The sequence below is a fragment of the Eurosta solidaginis genome, chromosome 2 (genome assembly GCF_040869045.1).
Source record: "Eurosta solidaginis isolate ZX-2024a chromosome 2, ASM4086904v1, whole genome shotgun sequence".
Taxonomy (NCBI): Eukaryota; Metazoa; Arthropoda; class Insecta; order Diptera; family Tephritidae; genus Eurosta; species Eurosta solidaginis.
Window position 1 is genome coordinate 194,864,923 of NC_090320.1, and position 26,914 is coordinate 194,891,836.

At 39.9% G+C, this 26,914-nt stretch overlaps 1 protein-coding gene across 4 annotated transcripts in view; it reads left to right on the forward strand.

Moving 5' to 3' along the window:
• Positions 1 to 23,686, forward strand: part of LOC137242526 (lipase member H-A) — a 69,428-nt gene extending 45,742 nt beyond the window's left edge. For all 4 annotated transcript variants that reach the window (XM_067769803.1, XM_067769805.1, XM_067769804.1 and 1 more), the window contains 6 exons: positions 16,981 to 17,129; positions 17,196 to 17,311; positions 22,730 to 22,856; positions 22,936 to 23,127; positions 23,187 to 23,388; positions 23,472 to 23,686. In XM_067769803.1, coding sequence (XP_067625904.1) covers positions 16,981 to 17,129; positions 17,196 to 17,311; positions 22,730 to 22,856; positions 22,936 to 23,127; positions 23,187 to 23,388; positions 23,472 to 23,538 — 853 coding nt within the window. In that variant the 3' untranslated portion in view covers positions 23,539 to 23,686. The remainder of the gene's footprint in view (positions 1 to 16,980; positions 17,130 to 17,195; positions 17,312 to 22,729; positions 22,857 to 22,935; positions 23,128 to 23,186; positions 23,389 to 23,471) is intronic.
• The last annotated feature ends 3,228 nt before the right edge of the window (positions 23,687 to 26,914 follow it).

Below are 26,914 nucleotides of genomic sequence, written 5' to 3' on the forward strand. Positions count from 1 at the left end.
AACATCTATGGTTTGAAGCCATATATAAAATATTATACCTGATTACATTCACAACCACAGCTACAAAGCGACATTTGTCAAATAATATTTAAACATGTTCTTATGAGGGTCGTTATTTTCGGCGCTACAGACCAGTGCGAAAATCGATTACGAATGGCTTTGTAGCCATATTCATAGTCTCATTACCTTCGAGGCAATCGTGTCCAAACCGATCGTAATTCGTCTGTTTGTAGCACTACTAGCGATACGAGAGGCAAAACGATAATCAAGACACAGCCGAATTTTTCGTTATCTGGGAATTCTCTATCACAGGCATCTGCTGTAAAAGCGAAAACGAAGTGTCAGAAGCAAAGGACGAAAACAAATTTGATAATTGCTTTGCTTCAGTTGACGAATAACGTAAAGGTAGACGATAAACGAAAACGTAAGCTTCCAAGTACCATCTGTAGATGATATCGCCAACGCTGGTAGCGTTCGTTAAGCGTCTCGTTTGCCAAACAGAATGAGACTGTAAACCTTATGATATTTTTGGGAAGCGACAGTGAGTCGCGTCGTTATTATTTTATCAATAAAAACGTAAAGAAAAGTGAATAACACATAATAAAATCATAAAACCATTCTTTTTGGGTGTTTTTAACACATTATTAAAATTGTTTGTAAATTTTTCACTACTGTTTACTATAACTTATATTTGTGGCTGCCGCGTTCAAAGTAATCACGTAGCGAATGGTTGGCTATGATTGTCGTCAAGTTTTGGTTTCTTGTGGTTGTGGTCTGTGGACACTATGTTGAATGTGATCAGCCCTATCCTCCTGCGTACATTTGCCCTACACATAGAACATTGGAAATAAAAACATCTGACACCTTCGTTCTAATTGGCAGCACTAAATTAATTTTATTTTGACGCGCATTGGCATCTTAGCTAATGAAAAAAATGAAAACGTCAAATATCAATCAATGTCGTCGAAACAACATGCTAATAAGCGTCAGCGCAGAAGTAAGTTAATCTTCATGCATCGAGTGACTTATTTCGTTTATCTGTATTTATTTCTGGTAACTAATATTACACTACTGTAATCTAAGGTTTTAATTTATTATTTTATTGAAATATCAAATAGCGAACTTCTGATAATGACATTTATTTATATGTCCTTTATGGATCACAAGGGCATTTAATTAATGTTTACAAATATTGACTTCCCATGTACTACCTAAAGAACATACATTTTTTTCTTTAATTTTTATGCAAATGTTGCTGCTATCACTGATGACGAGATCATGGCAGCTTTAGAGAGTTCTGATTTTGATTTTTCTGGAAATGATTCAGATAAAGACCCGGACTTTATTCCCCAAGAATTGAGTCAAAGGAAAAGTGACCACTACGGAAGTGATACCAGTAGCTCGGATGAGGAGAACAGGACGGTGTTCACTCCATTGGCTTCCCCATCAGCATTAGATGATTTGCCGTCATCATCTTCTATGATACGGGGAAGGAGACGTATAACAAATTCATCTCGTGGAATACGTGGCCGTAGTCAAGGTGACGAACGGCACTCATTATCTAGCCGTCAGATAACCATCCAACAAAATGATTCTGACATTCGGGACACTTGGGATAGGGACACACTGGTACCAGAAATTAATAACGTAAGACAACCGTCTTACGTTCTGAAAAATACTGAAGAATGGGAGTGGTACCAATTTACCTGTGCTTCACTCCTATTCAAAACTGTTTTTCAAATTTTCATGAAGATTCTTAAGTGAAATATTAAATATTTTTACATGATTCTTATTACTATATTATAACTACTAAATAAATGTAAAATTTTGTTATGTTGCAGTGAAGAAAAACTATTTATTATACTCAGTTGAGCAGAGCTCACAGAGTATATTAACTTTGATTGGATAACGGTTGGTTGTACAGGTATAAAGGAATCGAGATAGATATAGACTTCCATATATCAAAATCATCAGTATCGAAAAAAAATTCGATTGAGCCATGTCCGTCCGTCCGTCTGTCCGTTAACACGATAACTTGAGTAAATTTTGAGGTATCTTGATGAAATTTGGTATGTAGGTTCCTGGGCACTCATCTCAGATCGCTATTTAAAATGAACGATATCGGACAATAACCACGCCCACTTTTTCGATATCGAAAATATCGAAAAATCGAAAAAGTGTATCGCACTTTCTTTCTTTACCAAATACGGATAAAGCGACGAAACTTGGTAGGTGAGTTGAACTTATGACGCAGAATAGAAAACTAGTAAAATTTTGGACAATGGGCGTGGCACCGCCCACTTTTAAAAGAAGGTAATTTAGAAGTTTTGCAAGCTGTAATTTGGCAGTCGTTGAAGATATCATGATGAAATTTGGCAGGAACGTTACACTTATTATATATGCCTGTTCGATAAAAATTAGCAAAATCGGAGAACGACCACGCCCACTTTTTAAAAAATTTTTTTTTTAAATTCAAATTTTAAAAGAAAAGTTAATATCTTTACAGTATATAAGTAAATTAAGTCAACATTCAACTCCAGTAATGATATGGTGCAACAAAATACAAAAATAAAAGAAAATTTCAAAATGGGCGTGGCTCCGCCCTTTTTCATTTAATTTGTCTGGGATACTTTTAATGGCATAAGTCGAACAAAAATTTACCAATCCTTGTAAAATTTGGTAGAGGCTTAGATTCTAGGACGATAACTGTTTTCTGTGAAAAAGGGCGAAATCGGTTGAAGCCACGCCCAGTTTTTAGACACAGTCGACCGTCTGTCCTTCCGCTCGGCCGTTAACACGATAACTTGAGCAAAAATAGATATATCTTTACTAAACTCAGTTCACGTTCTTATCTGAACTCACTTTGTATTGGCGTAAAAAATGGCCGAAATCCGACTATGACCACGCTCACTTTTTCGATATCGAAAATTACGAAAAATGAAAAAAATGCCATAATTATGTACCAAATACGTAAAAAGGGATGAAACATGGTAGTTGTATTGGTCTATTGACGCAAAATATAACTTAAGAAAAAAACTTGGTAAAATGGGTGTGACACCTACCATATTAAGTAGAAGAAAATGAAAAAGTTTTGCAGGGCGAAATCAAAAGCCCTTGGAATCTTGGAAGGAATACTGTTCGTGGTATTACATATATAAATAAATTAGCGGTACCCGACAGATGATGTTCTGGATCACCCTGGTCCACATTTTGGTCGATATCTCGAAAACGCCTTCACATATACAACTACTCCCCTTTTAAAACCCTCATTAATACCTTTAATTTGATACCCATATCGTACAAACACATTATAGAGTCACCCCTGGTCCACGTTTATGGCGATATCTCGAAAAGGCGTCCACATATAGAACTAAGGCCCACTCCTTTTTAAAATACTCATTAACACCTTTTATTTGATACCCATATCGTACAAACAAATTCTAGAGTCGCCCCTGGTCCACCTTTATGGCGATATTTCGAAAAGGCGTCCACCTTAAGAACTAAGGCCCACGCCCTTTTAAAATACTCATTAACACCTTTCATTTGATACCCATATCGTACAAACAAATTCTAGAGTCACCCCTGGTCCACGTTTATGGCGATATCTCGAAAAGGCATCCACCTATAGAACCAAGGCCCACGCCCTTTTAAAATACTCATTAGCACCTTTCATTTGATACCCATATAGTACAAACAAATTCTAGAGTCACCCCTGGTCCACGTTTATGGCGATATCTCGAAAAGGCGTTCACATATAGAACTAAGGCCCGCTCCTTTTTAAAACACTTATTAACACCTTTCATTTGATACCCATATCGTACAAACAACTTCTAGAGTCACCCCTGGTCCACCTTTATGGCGATATTTCGAAAAGGCGTCCACCAATAGAACTAAGGCCCACGCCATTTTAAAATACTCATTAACACCTTTCATTTGATACCCATATCGTGCAAACAAATTCTAGAGTCACCCCTGGTCCACCTTTATGGCGATATTCCGAAAAGGCGTCCACCTATAGAACTAAGGCCCACTCCCTTTCAAAATACTCATTAACACCTTTCATTTGATACCCATATAGTACAAACAAATTCTAGCGTCACCCCTGGTCCACCTTTATGGCGATATCTCGAAAAGGTGTCCACATATAGAACTAAGGCCCACGCCATCTTAAAATACTCATTAACACCTTTCATTTGATACTCATATCGTACAAACAAATTCTAGAGTCACCCCTGATCCATCTTTATGGCGATATCTCGAAACGGGGTCCATCTATAGAACTTAGGCCCACGCCCTTTTAAAATACTCATTAATACCTTTCATTTGATACCCATATCGTACAAAATAAATTCTAGAGCCACCCCTGGTCCACCTTTATGGCGATATCTCGAAACGGCGTCCATCTATAGAACTTAGGCCCGCGCACTTTTAAAATACTCATTAATACCTTCCATTTGATACCCATATCGTACAAAATAAATTCTAGAGTCACCCCTGGTCCACCTTTATGGCGATATCTCGAAAAGGCGTCCACCTATAGAACTTAAGCCCACTCCCTTTTAAAATTATCATTAACACATTTCATTTGATACCCATATCGTACAAACAAATTCTAGAGTCAGGCTTGGTCCACCTTTATGGCGATATCCCTAAATGGCGTCCATCTATAGAACTATGGTCCACTTCCTCTTAAAATACTCTTTAATACCTTCCATTTGATACACATGTCATACAAACACATCCCAGGGTTACCCTAGGTTCTTTTTACAACATGGTGATTTTCCCTTGCTTTGTCTCCACAGCTCTCAACTGAGTATGTAATGTTCGGTTACACCCGAACTTAGCCTTCCTTACTTGTTTTTTGTTAATTTAAAAAAATTAAATAAAACCAACAATATAGAGCTAATAAATGATGTGTTGATTTAGTTCCCATGTCCTTCATGTAGGACGTAGCAAAAAACTCCTTTTCCAAATTTTTAATTTTTATTTATTATTTATTATTATTTCCATAATAAATAATCTTTAAGTAGTATACTATTGAAATTGCGTTACGAAATTCAAAAAACCAGATGTTTTGCTCTCAGGAGGCTATTGTATTTAGCAGATGCCTTCACATAAATATTGTAACGAATTTACTGTAACTCCACTTATTTTCAACTTGCTTCTCACGTTCGTATCGCTAAATTGTCGAATAAATAAATCAAATATTTAATAATGCAAAACGGTCTTTATTAGACTACTTTGAATAACACTTATATTTCACAACTGTTAGCGTGTTTAAATCAAACTCTACTGTTGCCCGCCAGATTGCGTGCTTAATCAATAACTGCTTGATAGCTCAACTCAAACTGAATTCCAGCACATCTACATTTGCTGCCTTTTATACTCTCTGATTTCAACGTTCGCATCTTCTAGGCACTTCCAGAATCTACTGGTTGCCATCAGCTCTCAAAGTTCTCAGCTGTAACTACAATTGCACGATTTTATAGCTTCTCCCATTACATACTTTCAGGAGTATCTCAGATGTATGCATGTGTTTGTGCATTGATTCTTCGCTGCTCGTATACGTACATAGTACATATGTGTAGGCGCAATTATTGTTTCGTTTATGTAGGTACATAATGATTGAATTATTGATGTGAATTCACGTCACTGCTTAGCATCGGCTTAGAGATAGCAGCACCACTTAGTTTTGCTAATATTCGTAACAATATATATATCGCCTGCTCTCTTGAAATTGTCAATTTTTCTTATCTGAAATTTCATATGGGCTATTCACGATAGTCTTGTATTGATACAAAGTATTATGATCATTGTGAATTCATACAAGTGAAAAATCTTTCTATTACTCCATTGTCATACCTACCTGTAAAATAATTGCCGACAGGGAGAACGGCTGTCGCGAATGGACGAAAGGTTTATTTTTTGCTCGGGGGCTCGCGATTAATAAATTAATGTGCCATGAATTGCCCATTCATGTTTCAAACAAAATTTCTTTTATATGAGTCTACAAAAAATTTGACTCAAAATTAATATTGATTTGTAAAATCTAGTTAATAGAGTAATTATGAGCATCCTTACTTACTTACTTAATTGGCGCTTAACCGTCTAAACGGTTATGGCCGTCCAACAAGGCGCGCCAGTCGCTCCTTCGCTCCGCCAACCGGCGCCAATTGGTCACACCAAGGGAGTTTAAATCGTTTTCCACCTGGTCCTTCCAACGGAGTGGGGGCCGCCCTCTACCTCTGCTTCCATAGGCGGGTTCCGATAGAAACACTTTCTTGGCCGGAGCATCATCTTTCATTCGCATAACATGGCCTAGCCAGCGCAGCCGCTGCGTTTTAATTCGCTGGACTATGTTGATGTCTGCGTATAGCTCGTACAGCTCATCATTAAATCTTCTTCGGTACTCGCCATCGCCAACGCGTAGAGGTCCATAAATCTTTCGAAGAACTTTTCTCTCGAACACTCCCAAAGCCGCTTCATCTGCTGTTGTCATGGTCCATGCTTCTGCCCCATATAGCAGGACGGGTACGATAAGTGACTTGTAGAGTATGATTTTCGTTCGCCGAGAGAGGACTTTACTTTTCAATTGCCTACCTAGTCCAAAGTAGCATTTATTGGCAAGATTGATTCTTCGCTGGATTTCAGTGCTGATGTTGTTGCTAATGTTGATGCTGGTTCCCAAATAAACGAAGTCTTTTACTATTTCGAAATTATGGCTGCCAACAGTAGCGTGGTTGCCAAGGCGCATATGCGCTGACTCTTTGCTCGATGACAGCAGGTACTTCGTTTTGTCCTCATTCACCAACAAACCCATCTTTACCGCTTCTTTTTCCAGCTTGGAGTAAGCAGAACTAACAGCGCGGGTGTTTAGGCCGATGATATCAATGTCATCAGCATATGCCAGTAATTGCACGCTTTTATAGTATATTGTTCCAGTGCGGTTAAGTTCTGCAGCTAGTATAATTTTCTCCAGCATCAAATTAAAGAAATCGCACGATAGGGGGTCACCCTGTCTGAAACCTCGTTTAGTTTCGAACGGCTCGGAGAGGTCCTTCCCAATTCTGACTGAACTGATGGTGTTGCTCAACGTCATTTTACACAGCCGTATAAGTTTTGCGAGGAAACCAAATTCAGACATAGCGGCATATAGGCAGCTCCTTTTCGTGCTGTCGAAGGCGGCTTTAAAGTCGACGAAGAGGTGGTGTGTGTCGATTCTCTTTTCACGGGTTTTTTCCAAGATTTGGCGCATTGTGAAAATCTGGTCGATGGTAGATTTACCAGGTCTGAAGCCGCACTGATAAGGTCCAATCAGCCGGTTCACGGTGGGCTTCAATCTTTCGCACAATACACTTGAAAGGACCTTATATGCGATATTAAGAAGGCTGATTCCACGATAGTTGGTGCATTTTGCAGTATCCCCCTTCTTGTGGACTGGGCAAAGAACACTTAGATTCCAACCGTCGGGCATGCTTTCGTCCGCCCATATTTTGCTAAGAAGCTGCTGCAAGCGCCTTACCAACTCCTCGCCGCCGAACTTGAATAGCTCCGCAGGAAATCCATCAGCGCCCACGGCCTTGTTGTTTTTCAATCTGGTTATTGCTATTCTAACTTCGTCATAATCGGGCGGGGGGACATATATTCCATCATCATCGATTGCGGGATCGGGTTCTTCATCTCTGCGCGGTGAATTGCTGCCTCCATTTAGGAGAGCAGAGAAGTGTTCCCTCCATAATCTAAGCACTCTCTGGACATCAGTTACAAGGTCGCCGTTTTCATTCCTACAGGAGTTTGCCCCGATCTTAAAACCTTCCGTCTGTCGCCGTATTTTTTGGTAGAATTTTCGGGCGTTATTCCTGGTGGCTAGCAGCTCAAGCTCCTCGCACTCACGCCTTTCTGCTTCTGCTTTTTTCTTCCTGAAAAGGCGTCTCGCTTCCCTTTTCAACTCACGATAGCGTTCACACACTCCTCTTGTCGCGCTCGCTTTTAACGTAGCCCTGTAGGCAGCGTCCTTTCTTTCGGTTGCAACGCGGCATTCTTCATCATACCAGTTGTTTTTTCGTGGCCGCCGGTAACCAATTTTTTCCTCGGCGGCAGTATGTTGTGCTTTGGAGATATGCTCCCACTGCTCCTGTATTCCTTCAGGATGAGTTGTGCCCTCAGAGAGCAGGTGTGAGAGTCGAGTTGCGAAATCATTGGCAGTCAGTTGTGATTGAAGCTTTTCGACGTCTAGCTTTCCTTGTGTTTTTTGTTCCTTGTTTTTAGCCGCGTTGAGGCGGGTGCGTATTTTGGCTGCAACGAGATAATGGTCCGAATCGATGTTAGGTCCTCGGATCGTTCGCACATCTAAAACACTGGAGGCATGCCGTCCGTCTATCACAACGTGATCGATCTGATTGCGAGTATTTCGATCAGGAGACAGCCATGTAGCTTGATGTATCTTTTTATGCATGAACCTCGTGCTTGATATGACCATGTTTCGAGCACCGGCAAAGTCAATCAGCCTCAGTCCGTTAGGAGAAGTTTCATTGTGTAGGCTGAACTTTCCGACTGTAGGGCCAAAAACACCTTCTTTGCCCACCCTGGCGTTAAAATCTCCAAGCACGACTTTTATATCATGACGGGGGCAGCGCTCGTATGTGCGTTCTAATTGTTCATAAAAAGTGTCTTTCACCTCATCGTCTTTCTCCTCTGTCGGCGCATGGGCGCAGATGAATGATATATTAAAAAATTTTGCTTTTATTCGAATAGCGGCGAGACGCTCGTCCACAGGCGTGAACGCCAGCACTTGGCGACAAAGTCTCTCTCCCACCACGAAAACGACGCCGAAACTGCGCTTATTCGCATGGCCACTCCAATATATGTCACAATTTTTGATCTTCTTTCTTCCTTGCTTCGTCCAACGCATTTCTTGGATGGCGGTGATGTCAGATTTTGCTTTGACGAGGACATCAACCAGCCGGGCATCTGCACCAATCCCATTCAGGGAGCGGACGTTCCAGGTGCATGCCCTCAATTCATTGTCCTTCAAACGTTTGCCATGGTCGTCATCAATAGAGAGTGTATTTATCCGAGGCTTGTTGTTATATTTCATTGGAGTATGGTTTTACGTGGCGGGTCCCAAGCCCAGCGCACAACCCGCTCAGCGGGGGTGAAAATATTACTTAGCACGTTTATATAGCGAGCCGCTTGCTCCAAGACAGACGCCCGCTTGCAGCCGCACCTAGAGGTGTACAGACGCTGCCGATGAAATCTCCCCCGGCTAGCCCTTAAACCGATTATGTCAGAGTGGCCTAGCCAGGTTGTCGCCTTCTCACATTAGCTCACCGCTAAACGGGTGTTTAGCGGCTACCCAGAGGATACTTGGCCGCAAGCGACCGGCAGTAGTGAGCTGCTTGAACCGCATGCAAAAGAATCGCACTGGCCATTCCCAGGTGAATGGCGGTCAGAAGCTTTCCCCACTTTCGTGGACTTCTACACACGGCCCCACCCTTATGAGCATCCAGTTATGCAAAAAATTTAAAATATGTGAGTAGCGGAATGTACCAGTCCTCTGCAAAAATGTTTGAAAAGCACTATTGAGCAAATGATTTAAGTGATCGAACAGCGATTCAACAGGTGATCCAAGCTGTTTACTATTGTGTATTCACAATGATTATGATTTATGTTGTTTCTATGGTTACCAAGGCAAAAATGGAATACCAGTCAACATACGGTACCGGGTGCCATCAACATATTCACGGATGGTTCTAAGCTTTACAGGAAGGTGGGAGCAGGCCTCTTTTCACCGGATCTGGGTCTAGAGGTCTCTTTTCGCTACCAGATCACTGTAGTGTTTACCAAGCGGAAATGTTGGCAATACACAGGGCTGTGAATCATCTCGGGTCTATGCCTAGGGATGGTAAACGGGTGTTTATTTTCTCAGACATCCAGGCCGCATTAAAAGCCCGGGACCCATTCGTCAACAACGCAAAGTCTGTCACTGAATGCCGCAGATCTCTTAACGAGATGGCTCAGCAGTTCAGTATCAGCCTTATATGGATACTTGGGCACAGCGATATTGAAGGCAACTGCAGAGCAGACGAGCTGGCCAGAAGTGGCACCACCAACCATATCCTTCCGGAAAATGATTCGGTAGGTATACCCATGGCCAATTTCGGGCTTCGTGTGAACACAAGCACTATAAGAATTGCAAATAGACTATGGTCAGCCATATCATCGTGTGAGACATCCAGGCTAACCAGGCCCTCATATGACAAGGGGCGCACAAGAGCGCTTCTGATTTTAAACAAATCAGTTCGATAGTCCCTGATAAGGGTTCTAACAGGGAATTGTTTAATAGGCACGCATGGTGCTAGAATGGGGTTCGACTACTGTCGCAGATGCAGGTGTACAGAAGAGGAGGAGAGTGTTCAGCACCTTCTGTAATTGTCCAGCGCTTAGTAGACATAGACAGCCCATCCTTGGTAAACCTTTTCTACATGACCTTACTGGGGTATCTAGCTATGAAGTCAAGGCTCTAGCAAAATACATAAATCCCACGAAGTGGTTTGACCCGTTTTTTTTTTTTGTTTTCTCATATACTCAGAAACCAAAACACAGCTCTCGAACCATTCTTACGCGTTCATCAGAAAACGTGAACTGTGTATAAATATCGTGAAAAGCGACGAACAATAGCATATTGTAACGAATTCACTGCAAATCCTCTTATTTGCAACCTTCTGCTAAGTTCGAATCACTAAACTGTTGAATAAATGACTCCACTCTTCAATAATACAAAATGGCATTTATTAAAGTGCTTCACAATAACACTTATACTTCGCTTTCTGATAGCTTGCTTAACTCAAACTGATTATCGCGCGTCTACTGTTGTCGCCTTTTATACTGTCTGGTTTCCTCGTTGCATACTTCTAGGCTTTTCCATTCCAGAACTTATTAGTTAGTTATCAGTTACAAAATTACCAGCCACAATTACTTTTATAGCTTATTGCCCTCTCTTGTGAGCACCTCAGATAAGATATATGCATGTGTTTGTGCGTTGCTTCTCCGCTGCACCACTCTTCTATTTCGGGGTTTCCCAATGGTTTGTATGCAGTACATGGTATCACTGATCTTCTTCACAACTTTGTACGGGCCTTTCCAACTGCACCGAATTTTGGATGGAACACCTTTCCGCCGGTGAGGGTTGTATAACAGTACCAAATCTCCCTCCAAGAAACCCTCCGATCATTTTTCTTGGCGCACCTGTGTTTCATCTTACTACTCAATACCCTGGGCCGTTCCCTCACACTCTGTTCTTTGGCCAATGAACTACTTCGTATATCTTGCACTTGACGGATTGGCTTCGCATAGTCAGTATCGTTCCCACATTTCACAACAGTAGTGCGCCCTGGCTTGAAACTACCCTCGCATTCCTTCTGGGAAATTCTTTCCTTCGTTTTCGTGCGTCCCTTAGGGTTTGTCAATGCCAGTGTTTTTCTCGCAGGTACTTTCGATTTTGCTTTGTTTGGCCCATTCGTTCCATCAACCTTTACCTTTGACTTTCGTGGGCATTATCGACTCTTCTCCACCAGTACTCGATTACTGCTGAGCCCTTTTTCCAAACTGAAGTTAAGTGGCACATCCTGGTTCTCATAACGCCTTCTCTGCATATCGATATTGATGTCATGGTCAACCTAGAAGTCCACTCCCAATATGACTTCATCAACGATCTCCGCCACAACGAATTTAATTTCCAATTAAAACTTCACATATCACTTCTTCCTGGACTTGATTATACTCCCCAGTGACCGTACGCAACCTTGCTCCAGGTAATGGTTTTACTCTCCTGTTGACCAAATCAGATCGGATCAAGGAATGAGATGCGCCCGTATCTACAGTCATTACACATTCTGTGCCATTCACATTCCCTCTGACGGTAAGACTGCTTGATTTCCTTCCAATTTGCGACACAGATATCACAGGACATTTAATAGATGGGGCAAGTTTTCGAACTTTGCATCTGACTCGCTCTTGCTTATCTCCTCCAGCTGTACGTTTACGGCCACCCACATTGTTGGAATTGTTAGGATTGGTACTGCAATAATGTGCAATGTGCCCTGACTTTTCACATTTAAAGCAATTGACACCACCATCGTTTTTCTGCTGCGTTCCTCTTAATGCTTCCAAAATCGTGTCTACCCAGTCTGGGCTTTCCACTTCCACGCGATGAGCTTTGTACGCTGGCTTACTCAAAAGTGAGGCTGTTTCCTGAGTCAGTGCATGCGATACCGTTTCAGCGAATGTTATTTTTGGATTCGCTCGCTTCGTTTCCATATCTCGTATGCTATTTATGAAGCTCTGGATTTTTACCCGTTCAGTGTATTTCACGGGGGCGTCCGCATTTGCAAGATGAGCCAATCTTTCAATATCTGAAGCAAACTCCTGTCTCCCTGTCTCATTTGCTTTTTGGTAACGGTTTTACAACTCAATTTGGTATATCTGTTTTCTGTGCTCGCTTCCATAACGTCTCGCGACAGCGGCCATCAGTGTTTCATAACTGTTCCGTTCATACTCTGGAATCGTCTGTAAGATTTCCTCTGCAGGCCCTTTCAATGCCACGAACAGTGCAGCAACTTTGTCTTCCGCATTCCAGTTGTTCACTGCTGCGGTCTTCTCAAATCGTAGTTTGAAGACCTGGAAAGGAACAGAACCGTCAAGAAATGGAGTTTTTACCTTCGTATTACTCGCTGAAGCAGCTGGGCCATTTAATTGCAACTCCTATATACGACCTCTCAAAGCATCCACCTCGGCTTCGATTTTTGCTCAAACTGCGTAATTTTCTCGTCCATACGCGCTTCGAGTTTTGATGATATACGCGCCTCTTGCGCTGCGAGTTGTACTGTTATGCCCTCTTGCTCTTTCAGTCGTGTTTCCACCTTTGATGTAATCTGTGTCGACATTTCTGAAATACGCGTTTCTTGCGCTTCAATCATTGATGTTATTCCTGTCTCCTGTTCTTCCAGTTGATATGACAGTTGAGATGTTATATCTTTCTTTTGTACTTCAAGCTATGTTGACATATCGGTTGATATTTGTGACGACATTTCTGAAATGCGTGCCTCCTGTGCTCCATCTTGGATGTTACTGTTGATGTTTGAGCAGATATTGGAGCCAAAATCGTGTTCAGGTCTGTGCTCGTAACTGTCTGCGATGTTCCAATTTTTGTTGTCTCCTCGCCAACAAGAGGAAAGACACACTCCTCCACGTTAATTCCCTCTAGTTCCATTGCCTTTCGTAGTCGTGCCTGAAGTTCGAATTTATTGCCGGTTGTATTCAATCCACGGCTCTCCAACTCCTTCTTCAGTTGCTGGATCTTCAGTTCACTCCATTTTGCCATGTCCAAGTTGTATTCGAAGTATTCGGAATTTATTCAACAATTCCTCTTCTGACACCAATTGTAACGAATTTACTGCAAATCCTCCTATTTGCAACCTTCTTAAGTTCGAATCACTATGCTGTTGAATAAATAACTCCACTCTTCAATAATGCAAAATGGCCTTTATTAAAGTACTTCACAATAACACTTATACTTCGCTTACTGATAGCTTGCTTAACTCAAACTGATTCGGGCGCCTCTACTGTTGTCGCCTTTTATACTGTCAGGTTTCCTCGTTGCATACTTCTAAGCTTTTCCATTCCAAAACTTACTAGTTAGTTATCGAATCGTTAGGGTCGAACTTTTGGGTAGAAGCAATTTCAATTCTACCTGCTGTGTCTTGTGGTGGCTTAAAAAAAACAACACAAGCAATTTTACGATCGGCAATTGTGTCACAGTGATACCTTCATTTTTTAAAACGGTTGAATAAAAAACCCACACAACTATGTTTACGACATGCAAAGGCATCACAGTGATGCCTTGGTTTTAAAAAGGGGTTATAAAAACGCTAATTTCTAATAATTTTTTTTTAATTTTTTTCTATTAGTAAGTTAAATTCATTTTCTCATTTACATTTGTTCTGACTAAATAAATTTCTAAAGAGAAAAATAAACTCAAAAAAGAAAAAACATAGGCATTTCAAAGTGGGATTTTTCAAAATTTGCCCCTACGACCCAAAGGGGGGACATCAGAATTCGTTTTAGAGATATGGTTCCTTCGGCAAAGTTTCTTATTTTGATCCCTAGAATATGATTTTCACAGAGGAATGGGCATTTTTTTTTTGCCTCCCCACAAATCGACCCGGCCTTATGTATATGTATATATACATATATACATATATCTATCTTTTCCTTTTTTGAATTTTGGTACTGAGATGAACTAATTTGGTCTTGAACAATGTTGTTTGGGTTAGATACTGCCGTCCATTATATACTTGGTTATAACCTTCTGAAGCTAAGATCTCCTTTAGCAGAGTATTGAGAATAAAGAATTATTAATTTGATTAACATACATACATACAAGCATATTAAGCTTATCATTTTACAGTTTTAGCGGCTTTGCTTAATGTTTTATACCAACTGAACCAATTACCTCACATAGTAATTTTCCACGCATGCTCCGCGATGATAAAGGCAGAGATTTTGTAAAGACAAAAGATGAATTTTTATTGACCATACCCAGCAAAAACTAGTATCAGCGGTTGTAAGCAATAAGGAATACTAGTCAAACAAAACTTATAACAAGGTTAACATAGTATACTATACGCCTTATAGTGATGCCTTACTCGACATATACGCACTATCTATAAGGAAATTAAAAATAGTTAAGTATAGGACGTGATAAATATGATCATGACATTTTTCAAAATTTACCTTCCGTGTGTTAAAATTTACCTTTTAATCCCGTTTTCTACAGAAGCTAAGACCCCGTTTACACATTCACTAATCAACAATAGTTAATCTAGCCATTCCATGTTCATGTGCCGTTCTACACGTTCCACCTGTATACCTGGTAGGAAAGAACACAATGTAAAGAACTGCAACGAGGCTCAATGCTTCGGGCATCTTGAGCGCAGGCCATACGGCCATAGTAGTATAGATTCATCAAGTTTAGTACGAACAGACTACTTGATTCCCCATCTGCGCTTCGAAGGGGCTTTTAAAACCACACTAGAGGTGGATGGTTGGCACAAAGGTGCACAAATGGCGGATGAGGCGATACATGTGTACACCGGTGGTTCCAAAGTAGGGAAAGTAGCAGGGTCTGCGGTATACTGTGCGGATCCGGAAATTAACAGATCCTGCTAGCTGCCAGATCACTGTAGCGTTTTTGAGGCAGAAGTATTAGCCGTAACCAACGCAGTGGAAATACTGGAAGAAAAAAGCTTAAGCTGCAGCCGTGTCAACTTTTAGACTGACAGCCACGCAGCAATTAAGACAATAATCTCGCATGACACAGCATCTAAAAGTATGTTTCAATGTAAGCAATCCCTGGAAAGAATCGGGACAGGGAGAAACACACATCTATATTGAGTCCCAGGGGATATGGGATTAGATGGGAATGAAAAAGCGGATGAACTAGGTAAAAAGGGCGTATCCCTTGAAGCTTACTCCACAGATGTCCCAATCAGATTGGACAAGATTAAGAGAAAGCGAGAATTGCACATGATCGACCAAGCGGGAAAGGCGTGGGTAAAAGCGTTGTGTAAAGTGTAGAAGATTATATGTAGGTCTTACGACCTTAGACTAACAATGTTGCTCCTACCATTAAAAAGAGAGGACTGTAGACTCATGATGGGTATTCTGACTGGACACTGCCTTTTGGCGTTACATGCCTTTAAATAACGCTTGGTCAGTGATAGCAGATGTAGGAAGTGCGGATTGCAGGAGGAAACGATCGAGCATGTTTTGTGCTCATGCCTTGCTCTTGCTAGGCTAAGACTTTTAGGAGTGATACAGCTGTCAAATCTGGAAGCAGCAAGTGGCACAGGTCCTAGAAAGCGTCTACTATTGGCCAAGAGGACGGAGTCATTTTATAATATGAGTCCTGGCTTTTGATAGGATTTTCAGTTAGTCGTTAAACAAACTTCTGGTAACACACGGACTCATTCAGTCTATGTGAGGTCTTCATGGACCAGCCAGTTCAACCTTTCCTAATCCAGCCGTTCACATATGACCCATCCTGAGGCACAAATTTTCATTTTTTTCTTTTATTTCGTGATTCCCTTTAAAGATGACACCCTAAACTAGGAAAAAAATCGCCATCTCTTAAATTTGTTCATAAATACCGATTATCGAATGGAATAATTTGTATGGGAAATCTAGTTATTTAATTACCGAGTTAAGGAGTTAAGTACGAAAATTGAGATTATCAAGTTTTCAACCCAAATTTAAACGTCAAATTTGAAAAAAAAAACTTGACACGATTTTTTCTTTAATTTTTGTTTTGTTTGCGCATATGAAATGCATGCATGTATTGTAATGATCAGTGGGCGATGGCTGCTGCTGTGTTTGGTTTTGTGACTATGTTTTTAATATAGTGTGGAGCTGTTGGCGGTGTCTCCAAATCATTTCTTGTAGATTTTGATTTCATAAGACGGCAGCATGAAGATCAAGTGCCCATCATAATCTATACATAATTTCCCTCCATGTGGACCTACAGTGTTAGTGAGTTATACATACATAGTTGAGATGCCGAGTGCTAATCATATTATAGAGCATCACCACCATGGTGGAAACACCTCACCACTAAGACGTAAAAAAATTTTCTTGTGTTCTATCTACTAAGTATTTACCTACCATGGATGTAAATGCCACCTATCCGGTTGTAGCTGGCATAAATATAGCAAATTCGAAAAAATTTCAAGTTTACTCGTTATTTGAATAGTATAAAATATAATTCAGACACTCTCACAGCTATTAATAAAAATCGGTTGGAAATTTTGGACGCCTATAAAATGCACGCACACAGGCATTCAATTTTTTACAATATTTTTTACCTCATTCCTTTTTGCTACTAATTTTATTTATTAGGTTTTTTGTTTTTTATTTTGTTTATAGGAAGTCATCACGTAATGGTGTTGCACTAAACGTAAACAATCCATTATCTTTATTCAAGGGTGGTTTTAGCCGACATCGCGATACTGCATTCATCGTACATGGTTTCAATGGTACCGCCATAGATAAGCATTTACAGTTTTTAAGAGATGGTGAGCTAATTTTTCTACTATTAATATAGTTAGGCAACTTATTTCTACTTTCTTTATTATGATTAGCTTATTTATCACGTGACTACAATGTCATCACTGTCGATTGGAGGACTCTAACACGATATCCCTGTTATTTGCATGCTTTGATCAATACGCGTTTGACAGCGCAATGTACAGCACAGGTAGGTTAGGTTAACCGAGTCGATCTAAAAAGGACCTCACATAGACTTAAAAATCTTTACTGTTTGACCAGATGTTAGCTCGACGACCAAATTGAGAAACAAAAAAGCCAGGCACCACGTTAGAAAAGTTGCAATGCTGCTGCTTCCTGAGTGAAACCTTTTTTTGTGTATTTAATGCAGAAATTCAGTGCTTTAAAAACGCCACCATGCGCCTAAAATGATTTGCACATGACCTTGCACATGCGGTCTAAGTATAAGGTGTTTCCGGCTTGGTTCCACTCTTGCTTCTTTTATCTCCCATAATTTATTTGGGACGTCTAACGTTAAATCTACATTGTTCTGTCCTTTTCGTGATTTAAGGAGAAATTCTTGTAGAAAGCCATGACTTATGTACGTCCGTTATACCAAGACATGTACTGAGAACGTGATCAATTCTTCCAGAGAGGTGGCTCATCTGGATTGGTGATTTTGTTTAAATTTAAACTTAAAATATTAAAATAGATTTGTTGTCTGGTTGGATATATTGTATTAACTGAGTAGTGCCTATTTTGGTCATTCCCAATTTCATGTTGAGCACGTCAACCTCGAGGCTTAACAACCGTCGTATATCACATAATGCTTAGCAAATGCGGCCAAGTCGAAAGATTTCTGTTCAGAGAAGCTCGTTTATCTGCTAATTAAAAAGGATAATGGGGTCATCAACATACATAGATTATCACTTTGGAGAAGTTGTGAAGCTATATATGTAGGTATTGCTCTTAACCATCTCTAAAATCCTCTCTTCAGGGCCTTCGGTTAACATAGCACCTCGGCGCTATTTTAGAGTTACAGTCCCTAAAGGGCTGTATTTTTCGGTCGAATTTTTCTCTTTTTTACTAAGTCACTGTCATTGCAGAAACAATTTTCACCCCTTCCACCCAGTTCGTCTACATACAGTCAGTTTTCGGCTGGCCCCCCCAAGAAGGTGAGCAGTGCTATGGGCAGCATTCCAAACAGATTCTAAAGGCGCCCGCCATGTGTACCTAACGGAGGCGAACATGCTATGCAGCCTAGCCTACCTATTTCTTTTTTTTTTTTCTTTATAAGCGAATATCCGGGTACATAAGTACGGGTTTATGGGTATCATCTGCATTTCCGCTAAATAACTTTTGTAAAATTAAATGCCGGTAGCACCCATATTAAAACAAACCGTCCGCAAACATGCAATATAAATGAGAAGGGAGCTAATAAATCGGTAATCATTACATATTTCTATTTTTATTTTTGCATAACTTTGCACGAAAGCCTGCAATATTGCTCACTATTGCTTAACTAATATTGTTGCGTTCAACTAATGCGAATAAAATTAAAATTAAGACAAATTAATATTTCCTTAAAAGCAACAAGTTCGTTGCTTAAGTCTTTTGTTCACAAAACACTTTGGCTTTGATTTTCCAATCTTTCCACCGTGTTAAGCTTAGCTGGTTAACATTTTTATACTCAGTTGAGCAGAGCTCACAGAGTATATTAAGTTTGATTGGATAACGGTTGGTTGTACATATATAAAGGAATCGAGATAGATATAGACTTCCATATATCAAAATAATCAGGATCGAAAAAAAATTTGATTGAGCCATGTCCGTCCGTCCGTCCGTCCGTTAACACGATAACTTGAGTAAATTTTGAGGTATCTTGATGAAATTTGGTATGTAGGTTCCTGAGCACTCATCTCAGATCGCTATTTAAAATGAACGATATCGGACTATAACCACGCCCACTTTTTCGATATCGAAAATTTCGAAAAACCGAAAAAGTGCGATAATTCATTACAAAAGACCGATAAAGCGACGAAACTTGGTAGATGAGTTGAACTTATGACGCAGAATAGAAAATTAGTAAAATTTTGGACAATGGGCTTGGCACCGCCCACTTTTAAAAGAAGGTAATTTAAAACTTTTGCAAGATGTAATTTGGCAGTCGTTGAAGATATCATGATGAAATTTGTCAGGAACGTTACTACTATTACTATATGTACGCTTAATAAAAATTAGCAAAATCGGGGAAGGACCACGCCCACTTTTAAAAAAAATTTTTTTTAAAGTAAAATTTTTACAAAAAATTTAATATCTTTACAGTATATAAGTAAATTATGTCAACATTTAACTCCAGTAATGATATGGTGCAACAAAATACAAAAATAAAAGAAAATTTCAAAATGGGCGTGGCTCCGCCCTTTTTCATTTAATTTGTCTAGGATACTTTTAACGCCATAAGTCGAACAAAAATTAACCAATCCTTTTGAAATTTGGTAGGGGAGTAGATTTTACGACGTTAACTGTTTTCTGTGAAAATGGGCGAAATCGGTTGATGCCACGCCCAGTTTTTATACACAGTCGTCCGTCCGTCCGTCCGTCTGTCCGTTAACACGATAACTTGAGTAAATTTCGAGGTATCTTCATGAGATTTGGTACATATGTTCCTGGGCACTCATCTCAGATCGCTATTTAAAATGAACAATATCGGACAATAGCCACGCCCAATTTTTCGATATCGAAAATTTCGAAAAATCAAAAAAGTGCGATAATTCATTACCAAATACGCATTAAGCGATGAAACTTGGTAGGTGAGTTGAGCCTATGACGCAGAATAGAAAACTAGTAAAATTTTGGCCATTGGGCGTGGCACCGCCCAGTTTTAAATGAAGGTAATTTAGAAGTTTTGCAAGCTGTAATTTGGCAGTCGTTAAAGATATCATGATGAAATTTGGCAGGAACATTACCCTTATTATATATGCCTGTTCGATAAAAACGCCCTTTTAAAATACTCATTAACACCTTTCATTTGATACCTATATCGTACAAACAAATTCTAGAGTCACCCCTGGTCCACCTTTATGGCGATATCTCGGAAAGGCGTCCACCTATTGAACTAAGGATTACTCCCTTTTAAAATACTCATTACCATCTTTCATTTGATACCCATATCATACAAACACATTCTAGAGTCACCCCTGGCCCACCCTAATTGCGACATTTCGAAAAGGCGTCCACCTATAGACCTAATGCCCACTCCCTCTTAAAATGCTCAGTAACACTTTTCGTTTGATACCCATATCGTACAAACATTCTAGAGTCACCCCTGGCCCACCCTAGTGGCGATATCTCGAAAAGGCGTCCACCTATAGACCTAATGCCCACTCCCTCTTAAAATGCTCAGTAACACCTTTCATTTGATTCCCATATCGTACAAACACATTCTAGAGACACCCCTGGTCCACCTTTATGGCGATATCTCGAAACGGCGTCGACCTATGGAACTAAGGATCACTCCTTTTCAAAATACTCATTAACAGCTTTCATTTGATACCCATATCATACAAACATATTCTAGAGTCACCCCTGGTCCACCTTTATGGCGATTTCTCGAAAAGGCGTTCACCTATAGAACTAAAGCCCATTCCCTTTTAAAATACTCATTACCACCTTTCATTTGATACCCATATCGTACAAACACATTCTAGAGTCACCCCTAGTCCACCTTAATAGCGATATCTCGAAAAGGCGTCCACCGATAGACCTAAGGCCCACTCCCTATTAAAATGCTCAGTAACACCTTTCATTTGATACCCATATCGTACAAACAAATTCTAGAGTCAGCCCTGGTCCACCTTTATGGCGTTATCCCTAAATGGCGTCCATCAATAGAACTATGGCCTACTCTCTCTTAAAATACTCTTTAATACCTTCCATTTGATACACATGTCATACAACCACATTCCAGGGTTACCCTAGGTCCATTTTCCTACATGGTGATTTCCCTTATTTTGTCTCCATAGCTCTCAACTGAGTATGTAATGTTCGGTTACACCCGAACTTAGCCTTCCTTACTTGTTAATTAAAAACTTTAGTAGTTTCATAGAGGGCTAAGTCATTAAAAAGTTTTACCTCAGAATTTGAGATATGATGCTGTAAACCTTAAGGATTCCAAAATAATCCCAAGTTGATCCTTAAAATAATACCTAAATGATAACATAAAGAATCATCTCAAAATAGTTCAGAAATGATCTCGAAGTGGTCCACAAAGTTTATCGGAATATTTCTGGAACGCAATTCAAAATCGTTCGAAGATAGTGTGGAAAAAGTATAGAAATTATTCTTAAAAAATAGGTTTATAGTTATTCTGAACTAATTCCAAAATAAATATAAAATAGTCCCAAAGATGCCTCAAATACATCACCGATATCTTCTGAAAATAATCCTAAAACCAACAAGGCCATAACAGCGTTTGGCTCGCACAGCTCTTCACTAAACATCCTTCAGTCCACGCCGCGGCGCGCTTTCGCTGACACCATTATAAATATTCCGCAGAAGTTTTTTCGTAAATATGTCGGAAGTATGTCGGAAAAGGTTTGATGGTAAACGAGGACAAAACGAAATACCTGCTGTCATCGAGCAAAGAGTCAGCGCATATGGACCTTGTGAACCACGCTACTGTTGGCAGCCATAATTTCCAAATAGTAAAAGTCTTCGTTTATTTGGGAACCAGCATCAACACTAACAACAACATCAGCTCTAAAATACAGCGAAGAATCACTTTTGCCAATATATGCTACTTTGGACTAGGTAGGCAATTGAAAAGTAAAGTCCTCTCTCGGGAAACGGAAATCATAATCTACTAGTCACTTATTGTACCCGTCCTGCTATATGCTGCAGAAGCATGGAACATGACAACATCAGACGAAGCTGCTCTGGGAGTGTTCGAGAGAAAAGTTCTTCGAAAGATGTATGGACCTCTACGCGTTGGCGATGGCGAGTATCGGAGAAGATTTAACGATGAGCAGTACGAGCGAATTAAAACGCAGCTGATGCGCTGACTAGGCCATGTTATGCGAATAAAAGATGACGCTCCGGCGAAGAAAGTGTTTCTATCGGAACCCACCTATGGAAGCAGAGATAGAGGGCGGCCCCCACTTTGCTGGAAGGACCAGGTGGAAAACGATTTAAACTCCCTTGGTTTGACCAATTGGCTCCCGTTGGCAGAGAGAAGAAGCGACTGGGCGGGCATGTTGGACGACCATAACCGTTTAAACGGTTAAGCGCCAATTAAGTAAGTAATGTGGGAAAAGGTACCTCGAACCCTTACTAAACTGATGTTGGATAAATAAGTATTTCATGCTAGATTTTCTCTATTTCTGCTAGTAATTTGATCCAACTATATAGCATTTGTTTCTTATTCTCTTAACGGGAGAGAGATTTAATTTGTTAAACCCTAATAGCATAAATGGTGTGGAGGAGGGAAAAGGGGAAAAATAGGGAGAGGTGGAGGTGGAGGTGGAGGTGGAGGTGGAGATGGGGGTGGAGCGAGGGGGAAAGAGTGACAAAGAGAGAAGGGAGGTGCGGCGACGCTTTTTCATCAATCAGTATTCTTATCATTTCACAGGTTTACTCCTTTCTAACGCATCATGGTGCTGTAAGGGAAAAAATCACCTGTATCGGTCATTCACTTGGTGCGCATATTTGTGGCATGATGTCCAATCATTTATCGATAAAGCAACATCGCATTATTGGTAAGTCTCTATAACCCGTGATCTAACATATTACCACGAAGTTCGTGTTCTACTTTTGACAAACACTAAACACGAATAGGTCTTGATCCGGCACGACCACTAATTGAGCGGAAAAAAGACGATGTCTTTCGATTATCTCTAGATGATGCAACCGTTATACAGGTTGTACATACAAATGCTGGCTTCTTGGGGCAGGAGGAGAATACCGGACATTTAAACTTTTGTGTAAATGGCGGCAAGTTTCAGCCATTTTGTAAAGGAAATCCAATTAGTAAGAGAGCTTAAAACTTGTTTTTACCACTTGTTCGTTATTTTCTAATTCAATTTAAGGACGATCCCGATGTTCGCATTTCTTAAGCATTTGTTATTTGGCCAGCGCGATGTTCAAACACAAAAAGTTTTTAGGCGTTTCCTGTCCAAACGGTTGTGTTGAATTGAGTGGGCCAAAACGTTTGCCGGTGAGCACAAAGAATCCTTTTGGGATTGCTACGCAAATAAAAGAATATCATATTGGAAACGATGCGTCAGATGAGTGAGTATTGCTAGCTTTGGAGCTTTTATAAAAACGTATTTTAAATATTGATGATATGTTATTTATTTTGTGTATTCCTATAGCGCCAGGGGTTGTTATTGTATCGATGTGCCTTATGTAAAACATTGTCCATTTAATGATCAAACTTGAGACAATAAATTTAATTTTATATGCAAATACATAGTTTATTATAGTTTTAAGAAATAATTAAGAGTAGTTCAATTTATTTTGTAAATAATTAATTAAATCATTGTTTTATTTTTATTAATTTCAATACATATACTTACACTGAACCAAAGATGTATGTACATGTTTTTGTGAAATATTTTAATGAGTGAGACAATTTTTTCTTAGAATTTTAGAAAAGTTGTATACAATTTTAGTAAATCTTTTTTACGACTGAAAAAGCAATAGATCGTGAATATGGGCGACGAGATATTAGTGACCAAGAACTAAGAGTACTATTCGGGTCGTGACCAACTTCTGCATATTTAATACTAGGCCACTGAACCGCCTTGTCGGGCACGTGGTTGTACGACCAAGATGATTACCTCAAAAACTTTACACGAGGATGAGAGAAGGCTAATATCGTCACAATCCGGGGTGGAATAAAGCGCTATGGCATAATTCGGGCATGGACAGCAAAATCGAGTTGGGAAATGATCGAGCGCTCGGGAGCCAAAGTTGACCCAACTTATCGCGATAACGAGGCTTAAACCTCTAAAGCTGCAAAACAGAGCGAGGGACGAACTCGCAATAATGAGGAATCATGTACTTCGAAAGTTTAAAAGCAGTGGAGAAGGAGTGATTTTATGCCAAGAAGAGATGAAGTGGTTCATAGACGAAAGGCAAGTGACGATGAGCCTCCAGTCCCTATAGGAGTTTACCGAAAGGGGGGCATCTGCAGAAAGGAAGCTTCTCAATGGAAGTGGTTGAAGATCAAGGTAAAACCTCGCGATTCGAGGTGGTGGATAGAGAGCTTAACCCCATGATACCAAAAGCCTAGGCATGGATTGAATGCGTAGTGCAGTCGGAGGATGCGTTGAACCTGTTGTAGCGTCAGAACTCATATATATTGACGGAAAATCGGAAAGCACTTCGAAAGTTTTGGCCCACGAAAGCGGATTAGCTAAAACTGAAGACATAGTGGCAAAGGCAAAGTTGTTGGAGGAGGCCAAACAGCGCGATTATTCTACTTTTTTTTATTCAACCGTAATTTGTTTTCTTGTTGAAATTTTTCATGGAGATGTCTGATCTGATTTTTTGTGTTTGCACGTTCAAGCCCTGATGCCAATTGAGTCGGCTTCCAACAAAATCTAGGATTTAAGCTCCAGACATTGGTGCTTTATCGGTAACCGTATCGGTAACCTTATAACAGCTGATTCGACCAACCTTATGGGAATCAATGCAATCGATTATTGGTGCCGCTAAGGTCGTAACCGTATCGTAGCCAACCAATTTGTTTTTGGTTTACCGTCGTAACGATAAACAGCTGATTACGTTAGGGATACGACTACAGCGATACGACATACGGCACCAATGACTACCGCTTCAGTTTGCCGATTCGGTTCGATTTTCGTATGAGCTGGCACAACGAACTCACACATCATAGTGTACCTATACAAGTGTGTTCACTAAGCGATAAACGTCAAAACTACAAACAGCCTCGCTCACCTGATGGAAATCTCAGGTCTAGAGTCGCATTTTTGGTCTCAACGACAACATTTTTGTCTACCAATCGTCTCGACTTTTTCAATTTTTCAATCATTCGGCGCATTCGGTAATGGTATCCATTTTGAATTCGCTTTCATTCCGAATCCAGCGAGTGCCTGTCAGAATGCTTGACAGATAAGTCAACACACTTGTACTTGTACACTATGTCACACATTTGACTGTGAGCTAATGTTATATGTATGCAGTGGCCGCAATAAGCAAAGAAATTTTTAAAGATGGTAGTATCGATGAGCGCCGGGCTGAAAAAGTTTCTATTTTACCTAAAGAAAGCACACGAAAAATTTGAAACCTCTCAGAAAATAATTAATGGACCCAAAAGTTGGTTTGTCTTTGGGTCTTTTAGTACTTGATTGCCACGTCTAACTACATACATACACATCTATGAGAAAAGAAGTGGTTAATATTGATTGCTAAAAGATATTTAAGACAACCGAAATATACCATATTTTTTGCAAATCTATCACTAATCAAAGTCCGAAAACTGTGCACGATACGCTGTATGCATAAAAAAAAAATACGACCCTGCGCATGCACTGAAACCGTTATGAATTGCAATGTGTTTTTGCCGAACTATTTGTTTACGTGCTAATTTCAAGTGTTACTTTCGAGTGTTACAAATAATCGTGTAATATTTAAGATAAAAATGGCAAAATCGTTGGATTCGAGACTTTCATCGGTTAAAACAACCAAAAGTGATGAGCAACAACGAAAAAATGCATTGATTGGACATGTTTCACACCAAATTGCCTTCAAACAGACAAGTGTTAGAAGTGTTTTGAAGTGTACTTCGAATGCACCTCACTCTAATGATACAAATATACATACACGAATATCAGCCACACAAGATCTCATATTTTACTGACCTAGATAAACAATTGAAATCAGCATGAGTTTGTTTACGACCGTACACATATATCGATTAGTCACACCAACCGACATATGTGTGGGTCATATTGACAATAGCCGTGTTTTTTAACACGCGCGTATACGTTTCGTTTGCGCGTGTAAAAAAACGTCTATCCTCGCTTAGATCATGCTTAGGAGACCCATCTAGCGGCTGTGGTTAAACAACTAGCTACAGCAACAGGGTGTACCGAAAAGTGAAGGCGCAACGCTCTGATGGCCATAGGGTATAACATATAGCTGAATCAGTTGCGATGAATTGTGGACACACATAGAATACATAGAATTAGTGTAGAGGGTGAAACAAAGACACATATTTCAGTTACATCTGAGTATAATGCATATTGAAATTTAGTAGAACAAAATTTATGCGCAGCAATTTCAGAGGTGTATTTAAAGTTTGTCTCTTGGCAGTCCATATAAAGCTTAAGCGTAAACGGATATACGCGTGTTAAAAAACATGGCTAATATGTAGGTCACAACAATAATATGCTGACAAGGACTTGTTTATTGTGAAATCGTGTACTTTTTAGTATGGAAGTATTAGTGTAACTACGTATATGTAAAGTAAGAAATTTTGTATAACAGGAAATACATTTCTCCAATAAAGTCAATTATGTTCAAACGCTAAACATCGGCGTTCCTTTATTTTCATTTTACTTATTTAAATTTTTCTACAATATGCGTTTTGTGAAACTAAATGCAAAAGAAAGTGCAAGGTTAGCGATTGATGGTGTGTCGATATTTTGGCAACAAGCGCGTATGCCAATCCGAGAACAACATAAATAATCTGGCAAACTTATACAAATTTACGAAGATTTGAAAAATTTAAACAAAGTGAAGGTGGAAAAGATGGCAGCGGGAATGAAGAAGAAGTTTAATTTTTTCA